The following is a 23,136-nucleotide window of genomic DNA, read 5'->3' as shown; positions in this document are numbered from 1 at the left end:
TTCACACAAGCAGAAACGGCTCCAGTGGGCCAAATATTACATGAAGACTGATTTCAAAACTGTTTTGTTCACGGATGAGTGCCGTGCAGCGCTCGATGGTCCAGATGGATGGAGTGGAGGATGGCTGGTTGATGGACACCCCACGCAAACACGGCTACAGCGCCAACAAGGAGGAGGTGGAGTAATGTTTTGGGCTGGAATCATGGGGAGAGAGATTGTCGGCCCCTTTAGGATCCCTGAAGGCGCTAAAGATGAACTCCATAATGTATGTGGATTTTCTCAAACAGCACTTCCTGCCATGGTTCAAGAAGAAGAACCGTGTATTTCACAGCAAGATCATTTTTTTGCATGATAATGCACCATCTCATGCTGCACATAAAACATCTGCATCTCTGGCTGATATGGGCATAAAAGGGGACAAACTTATGGTGTGACCCCCATGCTCCCCTGACCTCTACCCCATTCAGAACCTTTGGAGCATCATTAAAAGGAGTGTCTATGATGGCGGGAGGCAGTTCACATCTAAGCAACAGCTCTGGGAGGGTATTCTGTCCTCATGCAAAACAATTGAAGCAGAAACCATCCAAAACCTGACAAATTCAATGGACGAGAGAGTTCAGAAGCTCCTTTCGAACAAGGGGTCCTATGTGAAAATGTAACATCACCTAGAATAAAGTTTTGAGTTGAAAACTGTTTGATTTCAGTTTCTAACAACCTGCTAATGCTTATAATTTCAAAAATGATCATTTTTTTGGTCTTTATTAAAATGAAAAGGTTGATCGAAAAGTTTGGGGGATCTAAGAGTGTGGCAACCCAGTAGTCATGATTACTTCGAATTCTGACAATATGAGGGTCACGCTGCAGGTAGTGCAGCAAGAAGGCACTTATGTGTCTTGCGCATCTCGGAGCCCCAAAATTATTTTCCGGGCTAGATGCAGCTAAAAATTATTATTAATTTTAAATCTGGTGAAGCTTTAGTATAGATGGCCTAATAGGATCAGTGCTGCACACTGCTACAAAGCCCAAATTATTTTCCAGTCAAGATACAGATAAACATGATTAGTAATTTTAAATCTGGTGGAGCTTATTATAGATGGCCTAATAGAATCAGTGCTGCACACTGCTACAAAGCCCAAATTATTTTCCAGCCAAGATACAGATAAACATGATTAGTAATTTGAAAGCTTAAAACGGTTGGTAGGGTGATTTTAACCAATCATCAAGCTTTTACTCTCCCCAGGATGACACAGGGGTAGAAAAGTCGTTTCGGATCCATGATTTGTTCATCTTTATGAACGTGAGTCTGTCTACATTATCAGTGGAGAGCCGCGTGCGCTTATCTGTCAGCACACCACCAGCAGCGCTGAACACACGTTCAGACAGAACGCTGGCTGCGGGGCATGACAAGATCTCCAAGGCGTAAGTGGCTAGCTCCGGCCATTTATCCAGATTGGAAGCCCAAAAAGAGCAAGGGTCCAGTGACACAGTCATGGCTTCAATGTTTACTTGGAGATACTCCTGTACCATCGTCTCTAGGCGTTGACTATGTGTCAGACTTCTTGTCTCCTGTGGCCTTGCAAAGGATGGGCTAAAAAAGTGGTGAAATGATTCCGCAAAATTGATGTTACCAGCAGATACTGTGGTTCTGTTACGGTTTGAGTGCTGAACACTTGACGGTCCCACGGTTGGCAAGTTGGAACTGTGAGATTCACTACGTGCACCACTGGTATTTTGTGGAAAAGCACATGTAAGATTCTGCAACAGTCTCTGCTGATACTCCTGCATGCGTGCATCCCTTTCTATGGCAGGAATAATTTCGGCAAATTTACTTTTGTACCGGGGATCTAACAGTGTGGCAACCCAGTAGTCAGGATTATTTCTAATTCTCACAATTCGAGGGTCATGTTGCAGGTAGTGCAGCAAGAAGGCACTCATGTGTGTTGCGCATCCAGGAGCACCAAGTCCCTGTTGTGTTGGTGGCGAGGTAACAATCATGCTTCCTTCCTCTGTCCTCTCCCCCCAACCTCGCACAACAGAAATGTGATCAAGGTCTCCTTCATCTGATGAGTCTTCCATCAGTTCGTCCTCCACTTCTTCCTGGGCTCCTGCACCTTCCTCACTAGTTTGGCTGCTACCATGCGCCCTGGTAAAACCATCTCCCCCACCCTCACATGCCTGCCGCCTTGGTGCTGCTGACCGTCTGGACCTTGCAGATGTTAGCCCTTCCGCATACAACTCCTCCTCCTCTACTTCCTCCACCTCCTCTTGTGCCACCACCTGACTCCGAATTCTGTTTAACATGTGCTCCAGCATGTAAATCACCGGAATAGTCATGCTGATAATGGCATCGTCAGCACTAAACATCTTCGTCGCCATTTCAAAACTGTGCAGAAGGGTGCATAGGTCCCTGATCTGAGACCACTCCTCCAGCGTGATTTGCCCCACCTCTGGATCTCGTTGGCCCAGGCTATACGTCAGAACGTATTGCACCAGGGCTTGTCGGTGCTGCCACAGTCGCTGCAACATGTGCAGAGTTGAATTCCACCGGGTAGGCACATCGCATTTTAGCCGGTGAAGTGGCAGGCCCAACGACTTCTGTAGAGATGTAAGTCGCTGAGCTGCGGGATGCGAACGGCGGAAGTGAGCACACAGCGACCGTGCCTTCTGCAGAAGGCCATCTAGTCTGGGATAGTGGGCTAAAAATTGCTGGACAACCAGGTTCAACACGTGAGCCATACAAGGCACGTGTGTGACATTGCCCCGGCGAAGGGCCGCACCCAGGTTTGCAGCATTGTCGCACACGGCCTTCCCTGGTTTCAGGTCCAGTGGAGACAACCATTCATGAAATTGGTTCTCCAGAGCTGACCACAACTCCTCAGCTGTGTGACTCACATTTCCCAGACATTTCAATGTAAAAACCGCCTGATGACGTTGAGCCCTACTGCCAGCATAGTAAGGAGGTGTGCAGGATCCCTTCTGCGCAGTTAGAAAGCTTGTGGCATGACCAGACAGGCTTTGGGTGCAGGTGGAAGACCGAGAGGAGGTTGAGGAGGCAGAAGCAGTGGAGGAACTTTGACATAAAGAGGATTGACGCACAACTCGTGGGGACGGCAAGACTTGGACAGCAGCCCCTTGTCCTGCTGTCACCATAGTTACCCAGTGCCCAGTCAGCGACATGTAACGCCCCTGTCCATGCCTACTCGTCCAAGTGTCTGTGGTGAAATGCACCCTGTCACACACAGAGTTTCTCAAAGAAGCGGTGATGTTGTGTGCGACATGCTGGTGGAGCGCAGGCACACCTTTCTTTGAGAAGTAGTGCCGACTGGGCATCTGGTACTGGGGCACTGCGACGGACATAAGGTCTCGAAAATCCTCTGTGTCCACCAGGCGGAAAGGCAGCATTTCTGTAGCCAAGAGCTTGCAGATGGTGAAATTCAACCTCTTAGCTTTCTCATGGCTAGGAGGAAATGGTCTTTTACTTGTCCACATCTGAGGGACCGAGGGCTGGCTATTGTGCTTAGACGGGGTTGATAAGGGTGTCCCCGGCAAACTGCCGGTCTGTGAGTAGAGATGAGCGTTGTTCTACTCGAACTGTTCGCCAATCTCAAATTCGAGCTGTTTTGGGCGGTGTTCGAGCCGGTCGGCGAACACGAACAATTTGAGAAAAATTCGGCTGTTCGAGGTTATGTTCGATAACTGTTCGTGCACCAAAATCATAACTGGATTTTTTCTCAGTAATGATGAAAATTAATGTTAATACGCAGTTTGAGTGTACAGCGGGGCGGGGGGAGGGGCAGGGGATGGATCTCTGCAGGAACAATGAAGATCTCCATTTTTTTTTCTCTTTCCCGCATTTGCAGTGGGGAGGTGCAATCTGTCAGCCTATCAGCAGCGCACACACGGAGCGAAGTGCTTTTTTTCACACAAGCAAGGGCATGTGTGATTGGCAGTGTATGTCACATGTCCTTGCCCTATAAGACCAAGCCATTTTCCCCGTCGCCACCATTTTCTCACTGCTGCAGCTGCGTGTTAGACGGCACCGCTGTTGCTGTGTGCGCTATACCTTGTTAATTTCAAGCCAATTTTCGCACAAATATACAGATAGCTTGGGAGTAGGGAATAGTTGTGATTGCAGTCCTTTTAAGGACTAGGTTACAGCATTTCCTACGACTTTTATCAGGCAGGTCTGTGCTCTTAAATAGATAGATTGTGGGAGTAAAGACTAATTGTAATTGGAGTCCTTTTCAGGACTAGGTTACATCAGTTCCTATCAGTTTTTGCCAGGCAGGTCTGTGCCAGTGCTGTGCAAGTTTTTTTCACAGCATTTGGCTGAATCTAGCAAAGCTAATCCTTTTTGGCCTATTGCAGAGTGTGTTAGTCAGTGGAGTAGCCTATCTGTGTTGCAAGATATACCACCTGTGTATAGAATACCAATTTTTTTACTGCACCTAGTGAAGTAAAATCTTTTGGGCATAGCATCATTCTATTAGTCCATCTATACTGACCTCCATCAGGTTGCAAACTGAATATAATTTTTTTCTGCATCTAGCTCTGAAAAAATATTTGGGCTTCTAGCAGTGTGTGGGACTTGTTCTATTAGTCCTTCTATACTGACCTCCAGCAGGTTGCAAATTGAATATAATTTTTTTCTGCATCTAGCTCTGAAAAAATATTTGGGCTTCTAGCGGTGTGTGGGACTTGGTCTATTAGTCCATCTATACTGACCTCCATCAGGTTGCAAATTAAAAATAATTTTTTTCTGCATCTAGCTCTGAAAAAATATTTGGGCTTCTAGCAGTGTGTGGGACTTGGTCTATTAGTCCATCTATACTGACCTCCATCAGGTTGCAAATTAAAAATAATTTTTTTCTTCATTTATCTCTGAAAAAATATTTGGGCTTCTAGCAACGTGTGGGACTTGTTCTATTAGTCCATCTATACTGACCTCCATCAGGTTGCAAATTAAAAATAATTTTTTTCTGCATCTAGCTCTGAAAAAATATTTGGGCTTCTAGCAGTGTGTGGGACTTGGTCTATTAGTCCATCTATACTGACCTCCATCAGGTTGCAAATTAAAAATAATTTTTTTCTGCATCTAGCTCTGAAAAAATATTTGGGCTTCTAGCAGTGTGTGGGACTTGTTCTATTAGTCCTTCTATACTGACCTCCAGCAGGTTGCAAATTGAATATAATTTTTTTCTGCATCTAGCTCTGAAAAAATATTTGGGCTTCTAGCGGTGTGTGGGACTTGGTCTATTAGTCCATCTATACTGACCTCCATCAGGTTGCAAATTAAAAATAATTTTTTTCTGCATCTAGCTCTGAAAAAATATTTGGGCTTCTAGCGGTGTGTGGGACTTGGTCTATTAGTCCATCTATACTGACCTCCAGCAGGTTGCAAATTAAAAATAATTTTTTTCTGCATCTAGCTCTGAAAAAATATTTGGGCTTCTAGCAGTGTGTGGGACTTGGTCTATTAGTCCATCTATACTGACCTCCATCAGGTTGCAAATTGAATAAAAAAATTTTCTGCATCTAGCTCTGAAAAAATATTTGGGCTTCTAGCGGTGTGTGGGACTTGGTCTATTAGTCCATCTATACTGACCTCCATCAGGTTGCAAATTAAAAATAATTTTTTTCTGCATCTAACCCAGCCAATAGTTTTGGCCTAATACCACAGTTTGGCCACTCAGCTCTGCTCGGTTACCATCCATTGTTTTTTTGTGCAAACAACTCCAGAGTTGTGAATTAGTTAACCACCAAAATGAGTGGAAAAAGGCCTGCTGCTGGTGGAAAGGGGAATAGGCGTGTTGGGAAGGGGAAAAAAGGTTGTGTCCGTGGGGTAGGTGCAGAAGAAAGACCATCTTCCAGCCAAACTAAAATGTCTACTTCTTTTAGCGGACAATGTGATAAGATCCCTTTCTTACGGCCACGCCAATCGCTACAAATTCCAGATGAGGCACAAAAACAGCAGGTGCTTCAACGGATATCAAGTGCTCCTTTAAGTGGGCTCTCCTCCACATCAACTTCAACATCACAAATACTCCAGTCCTCAAAGGTGTCACCCAAATCGCACTTGCTTCCTCACAGCTCCCAAATCTCCAGCTGCCCGTCTGAGTATGAGGTAGAACAGATGGTTGAGTCTGCAGAGCTGTTTACTCATACTATAGCCTGGGAATCAGAGGTCGACTCCAGCGCTTCTGTGAATCCAGACGAGGAAATGATCTACACTGATGCCCAGAATCTTTATGAGTCGGATCCAGGACCAGACGCAGAAGGTTCTGACCATAATGTAGACCCTCATTCCCAAACTGTAACTCCTGTTGGTGGAGACAATGAGGAAGACGATGATAAGACTCAAATACCTGATTGGAGCGACAACTTTAGTTTTTTGTCAGGGCAGGAACAGGTTGGCTCTGAGGACGACGGGTGTGATAACGCACAGGGTGATGATGATGAGGTCGGAGATCCCACTTACTGTCAACCCACAGTCAGCCAAGAGATGAGGTCAGCAGAGGAGGTGGAGGAAGATGCTAGTGACGACGAGGTCAGGTTGCGCCTTCCTGGACAGAGACGTAGTACTGGAAGCACGTCAACAACTGCATCCTCAAACACAACTCTGCCTCTCACCACAAGTCGTGGTGGCTCTTCAGGTCGCATGGGTGCTAAGCCTTGCATAGCCTGGGCATTTTTTCAGATCGATAAAGATGACCCAACTCGTGTTATCTGTAACATTTGTCAGCAAAAGCTAAGTAGAGGCCAAAAAATACATAGTTTGAGTACTTCATGCATGAACCGGCACATGGACATGAAGCATAAGTTGCAGTGGGAAGCTCAGTGTGCTACAATGCGGTCTAGCCGGCCGGGCCAACCACCGTCTGCCATATCTTGTGCATCCGCGGCCTCTTCATCCTCTGTGACTGGGGGGACAGCAGTCACACCTGTTTTGGGGCGCAGACCTGCCACCTCTTTACCCGCAACAGCCAGCGTGATTGGCAGGTCATCATTTTCTTTGGAGGTGGTAACACCAGCTGGTCTTGAGCGCTGTCCGACATCGATAGCACCACCTTTGGATCAAGGCAACCTAACATGTCCGCCTGCATCTTCCTCACAGACCGGCAGTTTGCCGGGGACACCCTTATCAACCCCGTCTAAGCACAATAGCCAGCCCTCGGTCCCTCAGATGTGGACAAGTAAAAGACCATTTCCTCCTAGCCATGAGAAAGCTAAGAGGTTGAATTTCACCATCTGCAAGCTCTTGGCTACAGAAATGCTGCCTTTCCGCCTGGTGGACACAGAGGATTTTCGAGACCTTATGTCCGTCGCAGTGCCCCAGTACCAGATGCCCAGTCGGCACTACTTCTCAAAGAAAGGTGTGCCTGCGCTCCACCAGCATGTCGCACACAACATCACCGCTTCTTTGAGAAACTCTGTGTGTGACAGGGTGCATTTCACCACAGACACTTGGACGAGTAGGCATGGACAGGGGCGTTACATGTCGCTGACTGGGCACTGGGTAACTATGGTGACAGCAGGACAAGGGGCTGCTGTCCAAGTCTTGCCGTCCCCACGAGTTGTGCGTCAATCCTCTTTATGTCATTTTTCCTCCACTGCTTCTGCCTCCTCAACCTCCTCTCGGTCTTCCACCTGCACCCAAAGCCTGTCTGGTCATGCCACAAGCTTTCTAACTGCGCAGAAGGGATCCTGCACACCTCCTTACTATGCTGGCAGTAGGGCTCAACGTCATCAGGCGGTTTTTACATTGAAATGTCTGGGAAATGTGAGTCACACAGCTGAGGAGTTGTGGTCAGCTCTGGAGAACCAATTTCATGAATGGTTGTCTCCACTGGACCTGAAACCAGGGAAGGCCGTGTGCGACAATGCTGCAAACCTGGGTGCGGCCCTTCGCCGGGGCAATGTCACACACGTGCCTTGTATGGCTCACGTGTTGAACCTGGTTGTCCAGCAATTTTTAGCCCACTATCCCAGACTAGATGGCCTTCTGCAGAGGGCACGGTCGCTGTGTGCTCACTTCCGCCGTTCGCATCCCGCAGCTCAGCGACTTACATCTCTACAGAAGTCGTTGGGCCTGCCACTTCACCGGCTAAAATGCGATGTGCCTACCCGGTGGAATTCAACTCTGCACATGTTGCAGCGACTGTGGCAGCACCGACAAGCCCTGGTGCAATACGTTCTGACGTATAGCCTGGGCCAACGAGATTCAGAGGTGGGGCAAATCACGCTGGAGGAGTGGTCTCAGATCAGGGACCTATGCACCCTTCTGCACAGTTTTGAAATGGCGACGAAGATGTTTAGTGCTGACGATGCCATTATCAGCATGACTATTCCGGTGATTTACATGCTGGAGCACATGTTAAACAGAATTCGGAGTCAGGTGGTGGCACAAGAGGAGGTGGAGGAAGTAGAGGAGGAGGAGTTGTATGCGGAAGGGCTAACATCTGCAAGGTCCAGACGGTCGGCAGCACCAGGGCGGCAGGCATGTGAGGGTGGGGGAGATGATTTTACCAGGGCGCATGGTAGCAGCCAAACTAGTGAGGAAGGTGCAGGAGCCCAGGAAGAAGTGGAGGACGAACTGATGGAAGACTCATCAGATGAGGGAGACCTTGATCACATTTCTGTTGTGCGAGGTTGGGGGGAGAGGACAGAGGAAGGAAGCATGATTGTTACCTCGCCACCAACACAACAGGGACTTGGTGCTCCTGGATGCGCAACACACATGAGTGCCTTCTTGCTGCACTACCTGCAACATGACCCTCGAATTGTGAGAATTAGAAATAATCCTGACTACTGGGTTGCCACACTGTTAGATCCCCGGTACAAAAGTAAATTTGCAGAAATTATTCCTGCCATAGAAAGGGATGCACGCATGCAGGAGTATCAGCAGAGACTGTTGCAGAATCTTACATGTGCTTTTCCACAAAATACCAGTGGTGCACTTAGTGAATCTCACAGTTCCAACTTGCCAACCGTGGTCTGTATGGAATTGTTCAATAAAGGGCCCAAAATTAAGATAACATAGATGGGAGAGGTCTCTATGAATAGGAATTCCTAAGTATTTGATACCCTGTGAGGGCCAGGCAAAGGGAAAGTTGGACTGGATGGAATCCTATATGGATTTAGGGAGGGAGACATCGAGGGCCTCAGACTTCGCTGCATTGATTTTAAAATTTTACCATGTAACAAAGTGATCTATTTCAGCCATAACAGCAGGGATGGATATATGTGATTGAGTGATATATACTAGGACATCATCAGCAAATAGAGAGCACTTGTACTCGGTGCCTCCCACCTCAATCCACCTAATATTGGGGTTATGGCGAATTGATGAGAGCAGGTGCTCCGTCACTAGGATGTATAAGAGAGGGGACAGAGGACATCCCTGCCTTGTCCCATTGGTGATTGTGAAAGGTGATGAAAATGTTCTGACGCACCCCCTGGGCCTTGGGACACCCGGAGCCGGACCCTTTTTGGTGGATGCTGGTGGTTGTAGTCTTCGTGGCGGCGATCCGGTTCCGTGGCTCAGGGCGGTCAAACCAGTGGCGGAACTATTTATGTGGTTTTGATGTTTAAATGTCCGACTACGCCACCCGTGGATTGCGGTCAGAGTGAACCGCCGCTACAGGGCAGACCGCTAAGGCTGGTGTTGTGGGTGCAGCAGAGCGTAGCATAACTCCCCACGGGAGGAGTATAGCCTCAGGGCAGTGTATGCGGAGGATGGGGGTGATGGTGCAGGGCAGCAGCAGTAACGACACGGAGTCAGTGATGCAGTTCAGGGCCTTTACTCACAGTTCTTATTATCCAGACCACGTCTGCAGGTAACGGCTGCCCACGTCGTACTGTGCTCACCAGGTGAGGGGCTCAGACAACTCCCAGATAACTTTGGAGCGCTTCACAGGACCCCCTTTGTGTGTCCTTTGTCTGGCCTTTCTTACCAACACTTCTGTCCGGCTGCCTCGGGCCTCCTCTTGGTAAACTTGGCGCCAGTTTCCCTGACCCTATGTGGTGCCTTCCTAGCGGGTGGAGCAAGGGGCTGCGCCACATAAAATGTCAGAGCCTCCGGTTTCTAGCTGAGGGTCGTTTCCTGCCTCCACTAGTTCCCCCTTTGGCCTGACCCCTCCACGCAGGTGGATTCGGGCGTGCGGTGGCGACTCGCCCGTCCGCACCCCTGGGATCCCTTCATTCCTCGTTCCTGGAGCCTTCTCCGCTCCTCTTCCTTCCTTCTCCCTCTTGCAGGCCTGGGCCTCTGTTACTAGGCCCGCCTCCGGAGCAGAGCTCATGCAGAGCCCCTGCTCCCTGCCACTTCTGCTCAGACTTCTCTGCACTGAACTAAGATGGTGCCCACCTTTTATACTCCCTTCTCAATGCACCCAGGAACTGCTTCCTCCCTGCTCCTGCACTGCAGGGTTCCCCTTCCTCAGTGTTCCCTCCCCCCACTCCAGCCAGGGACAGGGACTGTCGTGCCCATCTCAGGGGCATATTGGTCGCCCTGCCCCACGGCAATGTGGTGTAATGCATGCAGGTGTCGGGTCCTGATCCACACTCCATCCTTATCTGAGAGTGAGATATCACACCTCTGGGTGAGGTGCAATACGTCTGTAGCAACCGAGCCCTCGGTGCTACAGTTCCATTTATCTTCAGCCTAGGTGACGTATTGTGATACAGGGCCGTGATTTTGGCTATAAAAGGGTCCCCTAGACCCCTACCCCAAGCTTTTTAAGAGAATCATATATGGCGTGCCAGGAGACTCTATGGAATGCTTTCTCAGCATCCAACGAGAGTATCTACTTACAAATTTTTAACTGCATCTAGCCCAGGAAATACTTTGTGCCTAGTAGCAGTGTCTGCTAGTCAGCGGATTATCCCGGCTGTTAAGCAAGCTACACCACCTGTAGTTTGGACACTTAATTTTTTCAAAGGAAATGCTTCGGGACCACGGGATACTTAGTGAAGAGCATCAGGAGGCACTCCAAGGCATAGGGGCTGGGACTGGCAGTAGGATGCCTTGCGGTGGACAGCCGAGCTCGATCCTTATAAAAGCTTTTTAACTGCAGCAGCTTTAGTGGACGCTACTGGAGCTGGAATTACGCGGCTGCTGGCATGAGACTTGCCCTCCAATAGATCCTTGTAAATGGATTTAAAGTGTATTCATTCAAATTAGAGGGACAATTTAAATTAAAAAGCTTAGAGCTGCCTCCACCACAGGGGGGCTCTCTCGACCCACCAGCGGACAGGCACCAGTATTGGGAGAGGGGGGCTGGCCGTCAGGGTTCACCGCGGCTCTGGCACAAACCCGGCGACACGGAGGTGGCACGGGCAGGAGCGGAGTGGCCGTCTCGGCTTCTCACTTTTTGGATTTTAGAAGGGCATGACATGCCTATATCTGTGTCTCCCCCTCCTTTTACTCCTCCACCTCTTTTCTTTTCGCATGACTATATGTACTTGTCACTTTTCCATGTGTTAGTTGTGTCTTCTGAGCAGTTTGTCAGCTTTTGGACACCTTTGAAGGTGTTTTCTATGTGTTTCTATGTGTTTTTGTTTGCCTGCCATTGGTTTTAACGGTGTTCGAAGGTGTTCGACGAACAGTTCGACGAACAGTTCGGCGAACACACGGGTGTTCGACGAACCGAACCGAACTCGAACACTACGGGGGTGGCTCAACAATATCTGTGAGGAAGATGCAGGCGGACATGTTAGGTTGCCTTGATCCAAAGGTGGTGCTATCGGTGTCGGACAGCGCTCAACACCAGCTGGTGTTACCACCTCCAAAGAAAATGATGACCTGCCAATCACGCTGGCTGTTGCGGGTAAAGAGGTGGCAGGTCTGCGCCCCAAAACAGGTGTGACTGCTGTCCCCCCAGTCACAGAGGATGAAGAGGCCGCGGATGCACAAGATATGGCAGACGGTGGTTGGCCCGGCCGGCTAGGCCTCATTGTAGCACACTGAGCTTCCCACTGCAACTTATGCTTCATGTCCATGTGCCGGTTCATGCATGAAGTACTCAAACTATGTATTTTTTGGCCTCTACTTAGCTTTTGCTGACAAATGTTACAGATAACACGAGTTGGGTCATCTTTATCGATCTGAAAAAATGCCCAGGCTATGCAAGGCTTAGCACCCATGCGACCTGAAGAGCCACCACGACTTGTGGTGAGAGGCAGAGTTGTGTTTGAGGATGCAGTTGTTGACGTGCTTCCAGTACTACGTCTCTGTCCAGGAAGGCGCAACCTGACCTCGTCGTCACTAGCATCTTCCTCCACCTCCTCTGCTGACCTCATCTCTTGGCTGACTGTGGGTTGACAGTAAGTGGGATCTCCAACCTCATCATCATCACCCTGTGCGTTATCACACCCGTCGTCCTCAGAGCCAACCTGTTCCTGCCCTGACAAAAAACTAAAGTTGTCGCTCCAATCAGGTATTTGAGTCTCATCATCGTCTTCCTCATTGTCTCCACCAACAGGAGTTACAGTTTGGGAATGAGGGTCTACATTATGGTCAGAACCTTCTGTGTCTGGTCCTGGATCCGACTCATAAAGATTCTGGGCATCAGTGCAGATCATTTCCTCGTCTGGATTCACAGAAGCGCTGGAGTCGACCTCTGATTCCCAGGCTATAGTATGAGTAAACAGCTCTGCAGACTCAACCATCTGTTCTACCTCATACTCAGACGGGCAGCTGGAGATTTGGGAGCTGTGAGGAAGCAAGTGCGATTGGGGTGACACCTTTGAGGACTGGAGTATTTGTGATGTTGAAGTTGATGTGGAGGAGAGCCCACTTAAAGGAGCACTTGATATCCGTTGAAGCACCTGCTGTTTTTGTGCCTCATCTGGAATTTGAAGCGATTGGCGTGGCCGTAAGAAAGGGATCTTATCACATTGTCCGCTAAAAGAAGTAGACATTTTAGTTTGGCTGGAAGATGGTCTTTCTTCTGCAGATGTTACTGTTGCTTTAACACCTACCCCACGGACACAACCTTTTTTCCCCTTCCCAACACACCTATTCCCCTTTCCACCAGCAGCAGGCCTTTTTCCACTCATTTTGGTGGTTAACTAATTCACAACTCTGGAGTTGTTTGCACAAAAAAACAATGGATGGGAACCGAGCAGAGCTGAGTGGCCAAACTGTAGTATTAGGCCAAAACTATTGGCTGGGTTAGATGCAGAAAAAAATTATATTCAATTTGCAACCTGATGGAGGTCAGTATAGATGGACTAATAGAACAAGTCCCACACACAGCTAGAAGCCCAAATATTTTTTCAGAGGTAGATGCAGAAAAATTTTTTATTCAGTTTGCAACCTGATGGAGGTCTGTATAGATGGACTAATAGAGAAAGTCCCACACACTGCTAGAAGCCCAAATATTTTTTCAGAGCTAGATGCAGACAAAAAATTATTTTGAATTTGCAACCTGATGGAGGTCATTATAGGTGGACTAATAGAGAAAGTCCCACACACTGCTAGAAGGCCAAATATTTTTTCAGAGCTAGATGCAGATAAAAATTATTTTTAATTTGCAACCTGATGGACGTCAGTATAGATGGACTAATAGAGAAAGTCCCACACACTGCTAGAAGGCCAAATATTTTTTCAGAGCTAGATGCAGATAAAAATTATATTCAATTTGCAACCTGATGGAGGTCAGTATAGATGGAGTAATAGAACAAGTCCCACACACAGCTAGAAGCCCAAATATTTTTTCAGAGGTAGATGCAGATAAAAATTATTTTTAATTTGCAACCTGATGGAGGTCAGTATAGATGGACTAATAGAGAAAGTCCCACACACTGCTAGAAGGCCAAATATTTTTTCAGAGCTAGATGCAGATAAAAATTATATTCAATTTGCAACCTGATGGAGGTCAGTATAGATGGACTAATACAACAAGTCCCACACACAGCTAGAAGCCCAATATTTTTTCAGAGGTAGATGTAGAAAAAAATATATTCAGTTTGCAACCTGATGGAGGTCTGTATAGATGGATTAATAGAACAAGTCCCACACACAGCTAGAAGCCCAATATTTTTTCAGAGGTAGATGCAGAAAAAAATATATTCAGTTTGCAACCTGATGGAGGTCAGTATAGATGGACTAATACAGCAAGTCCCACACACAGCTAGAAGCCCAATATTTTTTCAGAGCTAGATGCAGAAAAAAATTATATTCAATTTGCAACCTGATGGAGGTCAGTATAGATGGACTAATAGAATGATGCTATGCCCAAAAGATTTTACTTCACTAGGTGCAGTAAAAAAATTGGTATTCTATACACAGGTGGTATATCTTGCAACACAGATAGGCTACTCCACTGACTAACACACTCTGCAATAGGCCAAAAAGGATTAGCTTTGCTAGATTCAGCCAAATGCTGTGAAAAAAACTTGCACAGCACTGGCACAGACCTGCCTGGCAAAAACTGATAGGAACTGATGTAACCTAGTCCTGAAAAGGACTGCAATTACAATTAGTCTTTACTCCCACAATCTATCTATTTAAGAGCACAGACCTGCCTGATAAAAGTCGTAGGAAATGCTGTAACCTAGTCCTTAAAAGGACTGCAATCACAACTATTCCCTACTCCCAAGCTATCTGTAGATTTGTGCGAAAATTGGCTTGAAATTAACAAGGTATAGCGCACACAGCAACAGCGGTGCCGTCTAACACGCAGCTGCAGCAGTGAGAAAATGGTGGCGACGGGGAAAATGGCTGGGTCTTATAGGGCAAGGACATGTGACATACACTGCCAATGACACATGCCCTTGCTTGTGTGAAAAAAAGCACTTCGCTCCGTGTGTGCGCTGCTGATAGGCTGACAGATTGCACCTCCCCACTGTAAATGCGGGAAAGAGAAAAAAAAATGGAGATCTTCATTGTTCCTGCAGAGATCCATCCCCTGCCCCTCCCCCCACCCCGCTGTACACTCAAACTGCGTATTAACATTAATTTTCATCATTACTGAGAAAAAATCCAGTTATGATTTTGGTGCACAAACAGTTATCGAACATAACCTCGAACAGCCGAATTTTTCTCAAATTGTTCGTGTTCGCCGAACGGCTCGAACACCGCCCAAAACAGCTCGAATTTGAGATTGGCGCACAGTTCGAGTATAACAACGCTCATCTCTAGTCCTGGCGCGATGACTTCACCACACCGGTCTGCCTGGGACCTGCCATTGTGTTGTGTTTTTCTTTTTTTTTCTTTTAAAATTGTGTGATGGCCTTTATGTGTGGGGGCCTGCATAAATAGTGGGGGCTACTAAGGGAGCACTCATAAATAAAGAGGGCTACCATGGTTCCCCACAGAAATAGCAGGGGTTATTAATGTGGTCCCCATAAATAGGGAGGGCTATTAAATAGGGCCACAAATAGGGGGGGCTACAAAGGAGGTCCCTAAAACATAGTGGTGGGCTCTCAGTGTGCGGGCTACTAAAGAGACCATAATACAGAGTGGGTGCTACCTAGGGGGACATGAGAGTGGGGGGCTACTGAGGGGGCCATCATACAGTGTGGGAGCTACTGAGGGGGCCATCATACAGTGTGGGAGCTACTGAGGGGGCCATCATACAGTGTGGGAGCTACTGAGGGGGCCATCATACAGTGTGGGAGCTACTGAGGGGGCCATCATACAGTGTGGGAGCTACTGAGGGGGCCATCATACAGTGTGGGAGCTACTGAGGGGGCCATCATACAGTGTGGGAACTACTGAGGGGGCCATCATACAGTGCGGGAACTACTGAGGGGGCCATCATACAGTGCGGGAACTACTGAGGGGGCCATCATACAGTGCGGGAACTACTGTGGAAAATATCATACTCTGTTGGGACTACTGTGAGGGCCATCATACAGTGAAGGGTCCATCATACAGTGTAGGAGCTAATATGGGGCCATCATACTGCATGGGGAGCATGATACAGTGTGGGGGCTACTAAGGGGCGATTGTACAGAGTGGCGGCATCATAGAGTTTGGGGGGCACTATACTGTCTATAGGAGAGCATCATACTGTGCAGACTGGAGCTGTACAGGGGGGAGACTCTGGACTTTATTAAATGTTAATTGGCCACTTGTTATAGGGGCACTCAGGGTATTGTGACTGTCAAAGGGACACACAGAGGTCATTATTACTTTCTAGGGTGCAAAATGTGGACACCGTTTTCTAAAATGTACACAGTACGTGCCAGAAGCACAACCATGCCACTGACCCGAACTATCAATCATCAGGAATGAACTGCCACCAGGCAAGAGGGGAGCGATAAATGTTTCTATTTGGTGACTTATTAATAGTAATTAAAATGTATAATTATTAGGCAAAAGCCCGCTGAAGTGCTATTGTCCTGAGACAACTTTTAATTCATCTAAAACTATTGAATGGGGAGTAAGAGAAAGTGAGGAGGGAGATGCAGCTGCAGTATTTGTGTCTGTGAGGCTTCAAGTGGCAAGGGGAGGGGAAACAGAAGCTGTGAGAACTCTGATTGGCTGAGCATGGCACCAGGACAGCCCCACCCACTAATCAGGCACACAGAGAATGTGCAGTGATGTCAGCACACAGTGATGTCAACTGCAGGAAAACCAATGAGAAACAACTCTAGAAATTCTCTTTATTGATTGTCACCCTCAACATTGTTACATTTTACAGAATTGTCAGTTTGCATTAGTCTTGGAACCCCTAAAAATGATTTTTTTTGTGTTATAAAAAGAAATGTTTAGCTGATGACAGGGAGGCTGTTGTCGTCCTCTTCGGAGAAGTGGTGGAAGCCTTTAGCGCAGCTGATACTGATTTTACTCTCTGGATTTGGCATTGACGGGGCATCCGGACAAGCACTTGGAGTGGCACAACCTTGAAAGGAAATGGTGTTCCATGCTTCTGAAAAAAAAAAAAATTCAAAAAACACTCAATTTCTCATTGGTCAAATCGGTCATCCTTTGACTTACTGGAAATGAATGACGCTGAGCTGCAATACCAGACACAAGCCACAAACAAGAGTGGCGCTGTTTCTATGTTAATTGCATAACAGTCTTAGAGTTGCCTTCAACGTCTACACATGTGGATATTTCTTTGCCATTTTAATTTAGTTAGCTAGGAACTTGTTTTTAGGCATTATTGAGCAATACCCAGCATGGCTTGTTATGCCCACATTGGCACAGTGCCATACCCCTTGGCATTGTACTGCCAGATAGGAGAATTATGAATAATGTATTAATTTGTATTGTTTATATAGTGCTGAAATATTTTGCAACACTTTTTTCTTTTACATTGACAAGCCTCATTATCCCGTAAATTCCACTCAATCAGGAAAGTGGTGTAGTCAGAAGACACCAATATGTACAGGAGAAGAGGCAAGCTCCACCTAGATGCCATCCTTGGTTGGATTTGGACCCATGACACAGGACAGAGCATACATTTTTAGTGATTGATTCAGGCTTCTCTCCTAGTTGTCTACTGCCTACTCTTGCGGTCTACTCACTCAGTTACTGCATGTCAGTTCCTCACTCTCAGGATTCACTCTCGCTGTCTGTTGTGGCAACATTCTTCACACTGAGGCATAAGCATATAGACTCCCTCTGGTGTGGCAACTTCTCGTCCTTTGTGGTAAACTAACCTTTGCCCTATTCACCCAGGAAAAATCTCTCTGCTCCCTTCTGTGGTTGCTACCCTTGCCTTTCTCATAGCACTATCTAATGCCAACTTGTCTGGGACAAAGTACAAGAACAGCAGGACAGGCTGACGCTCTGTACATGCTATCCTATGGCTCCCACTAAGCCTTGGGTTAGCAGGTACACTTTAATGGTGAGTGCTACTCACTCCCACTTCCTATCTAGCTGTGATGCAGACAGTTTCTGCTGGACTGCACAGCTTTTGCCTCTGCAGCATGTGTTTCTGACTTCTACTGGAGGGAAACAGGAACCTTTTACAGTCTCTGCGATGATATCAGGCGCTTGTGTGCACTTATTAGGAATTAAGTGCTGATGTCGTCGCATCTACGCATTCCTCCCGAAATGCCTGCACAATCCACAGGTATAACAACAACATTATATAGGTAATATTGTTTGTTCATAACTATATAGGGCCTAATAACACATTAGCATCTTACACAGCAGGCGTAACATATCTATATATCTATATACACACAGTATATACTGTAAAACATGGCATGGGACATAACATAATAATGCAACTTTGACATTTACCACCCTCCCACAGGGAAAAGACCCAAAACAATTCAAACAGGTTATCTTTACCTCCTAATCTTAAGTAACCTGAAAATTTGATGCACATGACTTCTAGACCGGTACACAGGGTCTGATTTTTTGGTGTACATCCACCCTTTCCTTCCTGCAAGCAGAAGGGACATTTCAACCCGTTCTTTGTCAAGTTCCGTGAAGCAACTGAAAGATAAGACGTGATCAGTGCGTGATTTATAGATCTATGTAGAAAAAAAAAAAGCAATAATGTACAAATGTATCTAGCTATCATCTATCTTATCTATTATCTATCAGCTATCATCCATCAATTATCTATCTATCATCTATCTTGCCTCTCATCTATCTCTATCTTATCTATTAGCCATCAGCTATCATCCATCTATTATCTGTCAGTTATCATCCATCTATCATCTCTCATCTCTCTCATCTATTATCTACCATCTATCTTATTTATCAGCTTTCATCTATTATCTATCATCTATCATCTATCACAATGGTGACCGCTCCTTTATACTCACCCTGTGGAATGTTAATGTTACAATGGTCTGATTTGCAGCATCTGCCTTCCGATGCCATATGTACGTCATTTAATGTGAATGAATAGGAAAGGTTGCAAATCCCGGGAAATCCGCAGAATTTTTGAGACTTCTTTACATTCATCGTTTCTAACGATGCATCAAGTGAAAATGTGATGTTAGTATCAGATAAATTTGTCATATTAGTAATATCTCCATTGTTATATCAGACCTAAGCTAAGCCCCACCTCATTTCTCAAACCGTCTGATTTTTTTCACAGTTGTGTATCTTAAAGCTTCATGTTCGTGATGAAAAACCTCCTCCTTAAAGGGGTTATCACCATCTTCCTAAATGGGTATTTTCGGATAGTTCTTGTAAATTCAAGCAATTTTCCAATTTACTGCTTGTTAAAATTTTCAACTGTTCTTGAGATATTAACACTTTTTTACTTTGTTTACAGCTTGTTGCCTTGGAGACAGACCACCACTGCTTGACTGCAGAAATGCACAGTGCTTACAAGCTTTTTTCTATTGAGATTGTAATCAGTTTAAAAGGCGAGAAGGCTCTCTGGAGCACGCTATTGACTCCTAATCCTCACTAGCTCATGCGCAGTGCTTACAAGCTAGACAGCAGTGGTGATCGGTCTCCTAGGCAATGAGCTGTAAACAAAAGAAAAATGTTAATATCTCAGGAACGGTTGCAAATTTTGAACAGCAGTAAATTGCAAAAGTGCTTGTTTTTACAAGCTCTATCCGACAATACCCATCTCTAAAGTTAGGAAAAACCCTTTAAAAGGATAACAAATCATTAAAAAGGATTTTCTTAGCCAGAATTTTCACATATCACCTGATTACCAAGGACATAACTTCAGAAACTTGTAACTGACTGACCCAAGTCCATCAGAAATGGAGACATAGTTACTGCTAGGCTTAATAGAAGAGGGTGTCCTAAAACAGGATAATTTTATGGAAACAATCTATAGATATTTGTACAGAATTTGATCTGGAAAACTATACTGATATTTAAAGGGACAATCTAGTCTCTGAAGCTTCACTGGCCTTCAATCAAAAGGCTGTGTGTCAAGCAGTTGAAACCATTGGTACTGCTGGGAATACTGTAGGCAACTGCCTGTTTATCCTGCAGTGGCCACTCGAGGAGAAATGTGGTAGTACATGGTGTCATTTCAAATGATGACCATGCTGTGCAAAGTCCGCCAGGGTCCTCCAAGATGGAGTTTGAGGTTTACAGTGGATTTCGCCACTGCCCGACAAAAGGTGGGACTATTTTTACAAATGACGATCCCCTATTGATGGCATTCATAAGGATGGCTGTAGCTTAAGGTGAAGCTGGACTAGTTGTATCTGTAGATATAGATAACAACTGTCACTTTCAGAACTGAGCCATTGTTATACACCAACATAGCGCCACCTGATGGCTGCATTAGCAGAATGTGCCTATTCTTCATACGTATACGTAAACCATCTGAAATTGATTGGGTTCACAAACTTATTGGTCCCGCATAGCAATAAGTAATATACAGGGCATTTGCTAGCATGGAGATAGGAAACAAAGACTCTTTCTAGAGTACATTTAACCCCTTGAAGAAATTGACAATTTTATATTTAATAAAGTGAACTTATTGAAGATAAAAAAAACAATGCACTTGCAGATTTTTCTCTTGCGGCAGTGTCTCTCCCAGTAATAAAGGCTGGATGTTAGATATGTGGCTATCCAGTGTATTACAGTCTTCACTCCTCATGTCTCACAGAACTGCTTCTCTCCTGCACTTATTTTAAATTTTTGTGTTCCCCTCTTTGTCTAAAACCAGTTTTATCTGCTGTCCCCGAGACTCTAGATACTTGTCTCCCTGTCCACATTGTAGAAATCTGTGTACAATTCAGTCCCCTTATCTCTAATGGAGAGAATGAGAAAAAAAAAAAAAAGGAAGGAGAGAGCAGAAAGATGTCAGAACCAGGAACACAGATTAATTTCTAACATTTTTGCATAGAACTCAGCTGGATGAAGGCTTTACTCCGCAGCAGCAAAGTGGTAGACAATTTTTAATGACGATTTAGAAAGTTACCTAACTTTTTTTAGTGAGCAAATAATAAAAAAAAAAGTTGTGGTATCCCCCCCCCCCCCCCCCCCCATTGTCAATAATAGAACGGAGTTTACTTTAGTTCATTTTTTCAGAATATTTCCCATCTGATATCCACTTACTGTATGATATTTCGAACATGCTGCTCATACATGAAGTCACTGAGGGGTCGCACTCTGTCTTAGAGCCAGAGCATGTAGCTGCATTTTCCGCCATGCAGGTCTCACATATCAAGGAGGAAACTAAAATACATAATCCACTTATTACATAGAAATTACCTTCCACATCGACACAAATCAAGATGATTTGCTTAGCCTCTAGAACACCACTTTGCATGTTTTCATGCTCTGATAACAGATCGTGAATAATTTGATGATAGCCGGGGTCCAACCACTGGGATCTCCAACAGTCCCAAGTTTGGGGTGAGCATGAGTACAACACTCAGCTAGTTCCAAATAGAGTTGAGCAAAAAGTTGCCATGTTGGTGGTCCATCGCTACCAGACCAAAACGTTTGGAACCCCCTCCTACCTGCCGGAATCTTCAGCTCTTCTAATCAGTAGGCTTGGTTTGATATCATGAGTGAGTTACACCTCAATCAAGTCATGATTTTACTAATCAGAAGAGGTGCCAGTAGGTAGAAGTGGTTTCCAATTGCTCTGGTCGCAATGGTCTACCAATGTGGCCCCTGGATCAAGTTCCGGCAACTCTTTATCAACTCTAATGGCAACCCATTGGCACCCAACAAATCCCATTGTACGGGAATCCAATGGCCTCCGGAGTGATTGACGCCATGTTGGTAGCCTTTTAAATGCCGCAGTCACTCTTGACGGTGGAATTTAAGGGGTTCCCCACTTTTGTTTGGCATCGTAGTAGTTACTCTCCAGAGACAAAGGAATAAACAAGTTCTTAAGGTGACAGCGCACAAGTACCTTGGAAGTCACCAAAGGGTTAAAAAAGATTACCCGTTAATAAATTGGCCAATATTAACTTTCATAGAACTTTAGAAATGTTACAGGGTGCCATGCTCTTAAGTCAAGAACCATCCAGGTCAGATAAGAAAAGTCAATTTATACAACGCTTTTAAGCAACAATCCGTCCCCTTCATCAGGTGACTAACCATTTCACTACAGGAAGTTCATTATTACTAATTAGTCAGCACCTTGGCTTACTGACTCCACAGAACTGGTTGGGAGTTGATTACAACTTGATGTTAACTGGCCCTTAGGCCAAGCGTTGACCTCCTCGCCATGCCCCATCGTGGCCAAGGTGCTGGTAGTCACAACTTTCATGGGATGGAACCCCAAGAAGGATATGTGCACACAGATTTTTTTTTTTTTTTTTAAGTGTTTGAGTGGATCCACCCCAAAAATGCTTGAAACACTTCCTATTCATTTTTTACTGCAAACCTACTTAGCTGGTCAGATGTTCAGTATTTTTACCATATTTCTTTTGCTTCAGATTATGAAAAAAATCTGTAGCAAAATAAAAAAAAAAAAAAAAAAAAAAAAAGCAAAGTGGATAATAAACCTTCAAAAACACTCGAAAAGCTCTTTAGCAAACAAAAATTGCTCCAAAAACTCTAAGGAGCATTCCCTGACATGGTTTCCACTAGAAAAGTTGACCACCTTCTTGTGCACATAAAGGACACTGAGGTTGGCTCCTTATGAGAAGACCATAATTACCTAGAAATATCTAATTACAGAATAAGCCGCCTGCCCTGTTATACATACAAATAAGGTGCAGAACTGGCAGTATTACAATGTCCCCAGGGGCCTCAGATCAGAGCAGTCACTTCTCACCTGTGGTGATGAAGGTCCCACCATAGAGTATTACCAGAAGTGTCTTCATGGCAAGTGCAGACTCTGAATCTCAAATTTCCAGCTGGTGGTTCCTGATTGTATTTGTGTAAGTGACTGATAGTACACAACCGTCAATTATAAGGGTGTCTGCTGCATAGAATAGGCTGGGCCGCTCTCATTCCTGCCATGAGATCACTGACCTATGGTGCTCCTGGAGTTATGCAAATTTGGGGTATTTTTAGATCATAAAATGTCTTCAACCATCTATATTTAAAAAAAAAAAAAAAAAAAAAACCCACACACACGGGGGCCCCCTACAAGAGTAGAGGCCCATGCAGTTTCGGCTGGATGATAAGGAGATGGCAGCAGATGTGATCACTTCCCTTTCAAGTGTATGGGAGTAAGTGCTACTGTAGGGCGCTCCATAAGAATGCACACCCACATTGGGGCAATAAGTAACACCATTTTCCACGATTCAGTGCTCCACTTTGTACAGTAAGGCTTA

At 45.6% G+C, this 23,136-nt stretch overlaps 1 protein-coding gene across 2 annotated transcripts; it reads right to left on the bottom strand.

Moving 5' to 3' along the window:
• Positions 1 to 16,597: 16,597 nt before the first annotated feature.
• LOC141173053 (phospholipase A2 inhibitor NAI-like) lies at positions 16,598 to 22,785 on the bottom strand. Of its 2 annotated transcripts, XM_073657688.1 has the most exons (5): positions 22,632 to 22,783; positions 20,954 to 21,073; positions 18,736 to 18,882; positions 18,254 to 18,400; positions 16,598 to 16,877 (listed from the first exon to the last, which is right to left on the bottom strand). In XM_073657688.1, the coding sequence occupies exons 1-5, from the start codon at positions 22,678 to 22,680 to the stop codon at positions 16,717 to 16,719; spliced, it is 624 nt and encodes a 207-aa protein (XP_073513789.1). In that variant the 5' UTR covers positions 22,681 to 22,783; the 3' UTR covers positions 16,598 to 16,716. The 2 variants fall into 2 exon arrangements, with proteins under 2 accessions (XP_073513789.1, XP_073513790.1); XM_073657689.1 differs by lacking the exon at positions 20,954 to 21,073 and having other exon boundaries at positions 22,632 to 22,785.
• Positions 22,786 to 23,136: the final 351 nt, after the last annotated feature.

This window comes from Phyllobates terribilis, unplaced genomic scaffold (genome assembly GCF_046119375.1).
Source record: "Phyllobates terribilis strain yellow unplaced genomic scaffold, ASM4611937v1 Scaffold_12__6_contigs__length_324123572, whole genome shotgun sequence".
Taxonomy (NCBI): Eukaryota; Metazoa; Chordata; class Amphibia; order Anura; family Dendrobatidae; genus Phyllobates; species Phyllobates terribilis.
The sequence above is the reverse complement of the archived record's forward strand: the minus strand, read 5'-3'. Positions and strand labels throughout refer to the sequence as shown.

Excerpts from the sequence above, each read along its gene's own strand:
- LOC141173053 (XM_073657688.1), bottom strand. The coding sequence starts at position 22,680 with ATGAAGACACTTCTGGTAATACTCTATGGTGGGACCTTCATCACCACA. Across the intron at positions 21,074-22,631 it reads TGGGACCTTCATCACCACAG|TTTCCTCCTTGATATGTGAG; the intron begins GTGAGAAGTGAC and ends TATGTATTTTAG. Across the intron at positions 18,883-20,953 it reads CATGTTCGAAATATCATACA|AAACGATGAATGTAAAGAAG; the intron begins GTAAGTGGATAT and ends ATGCATCGTTAG.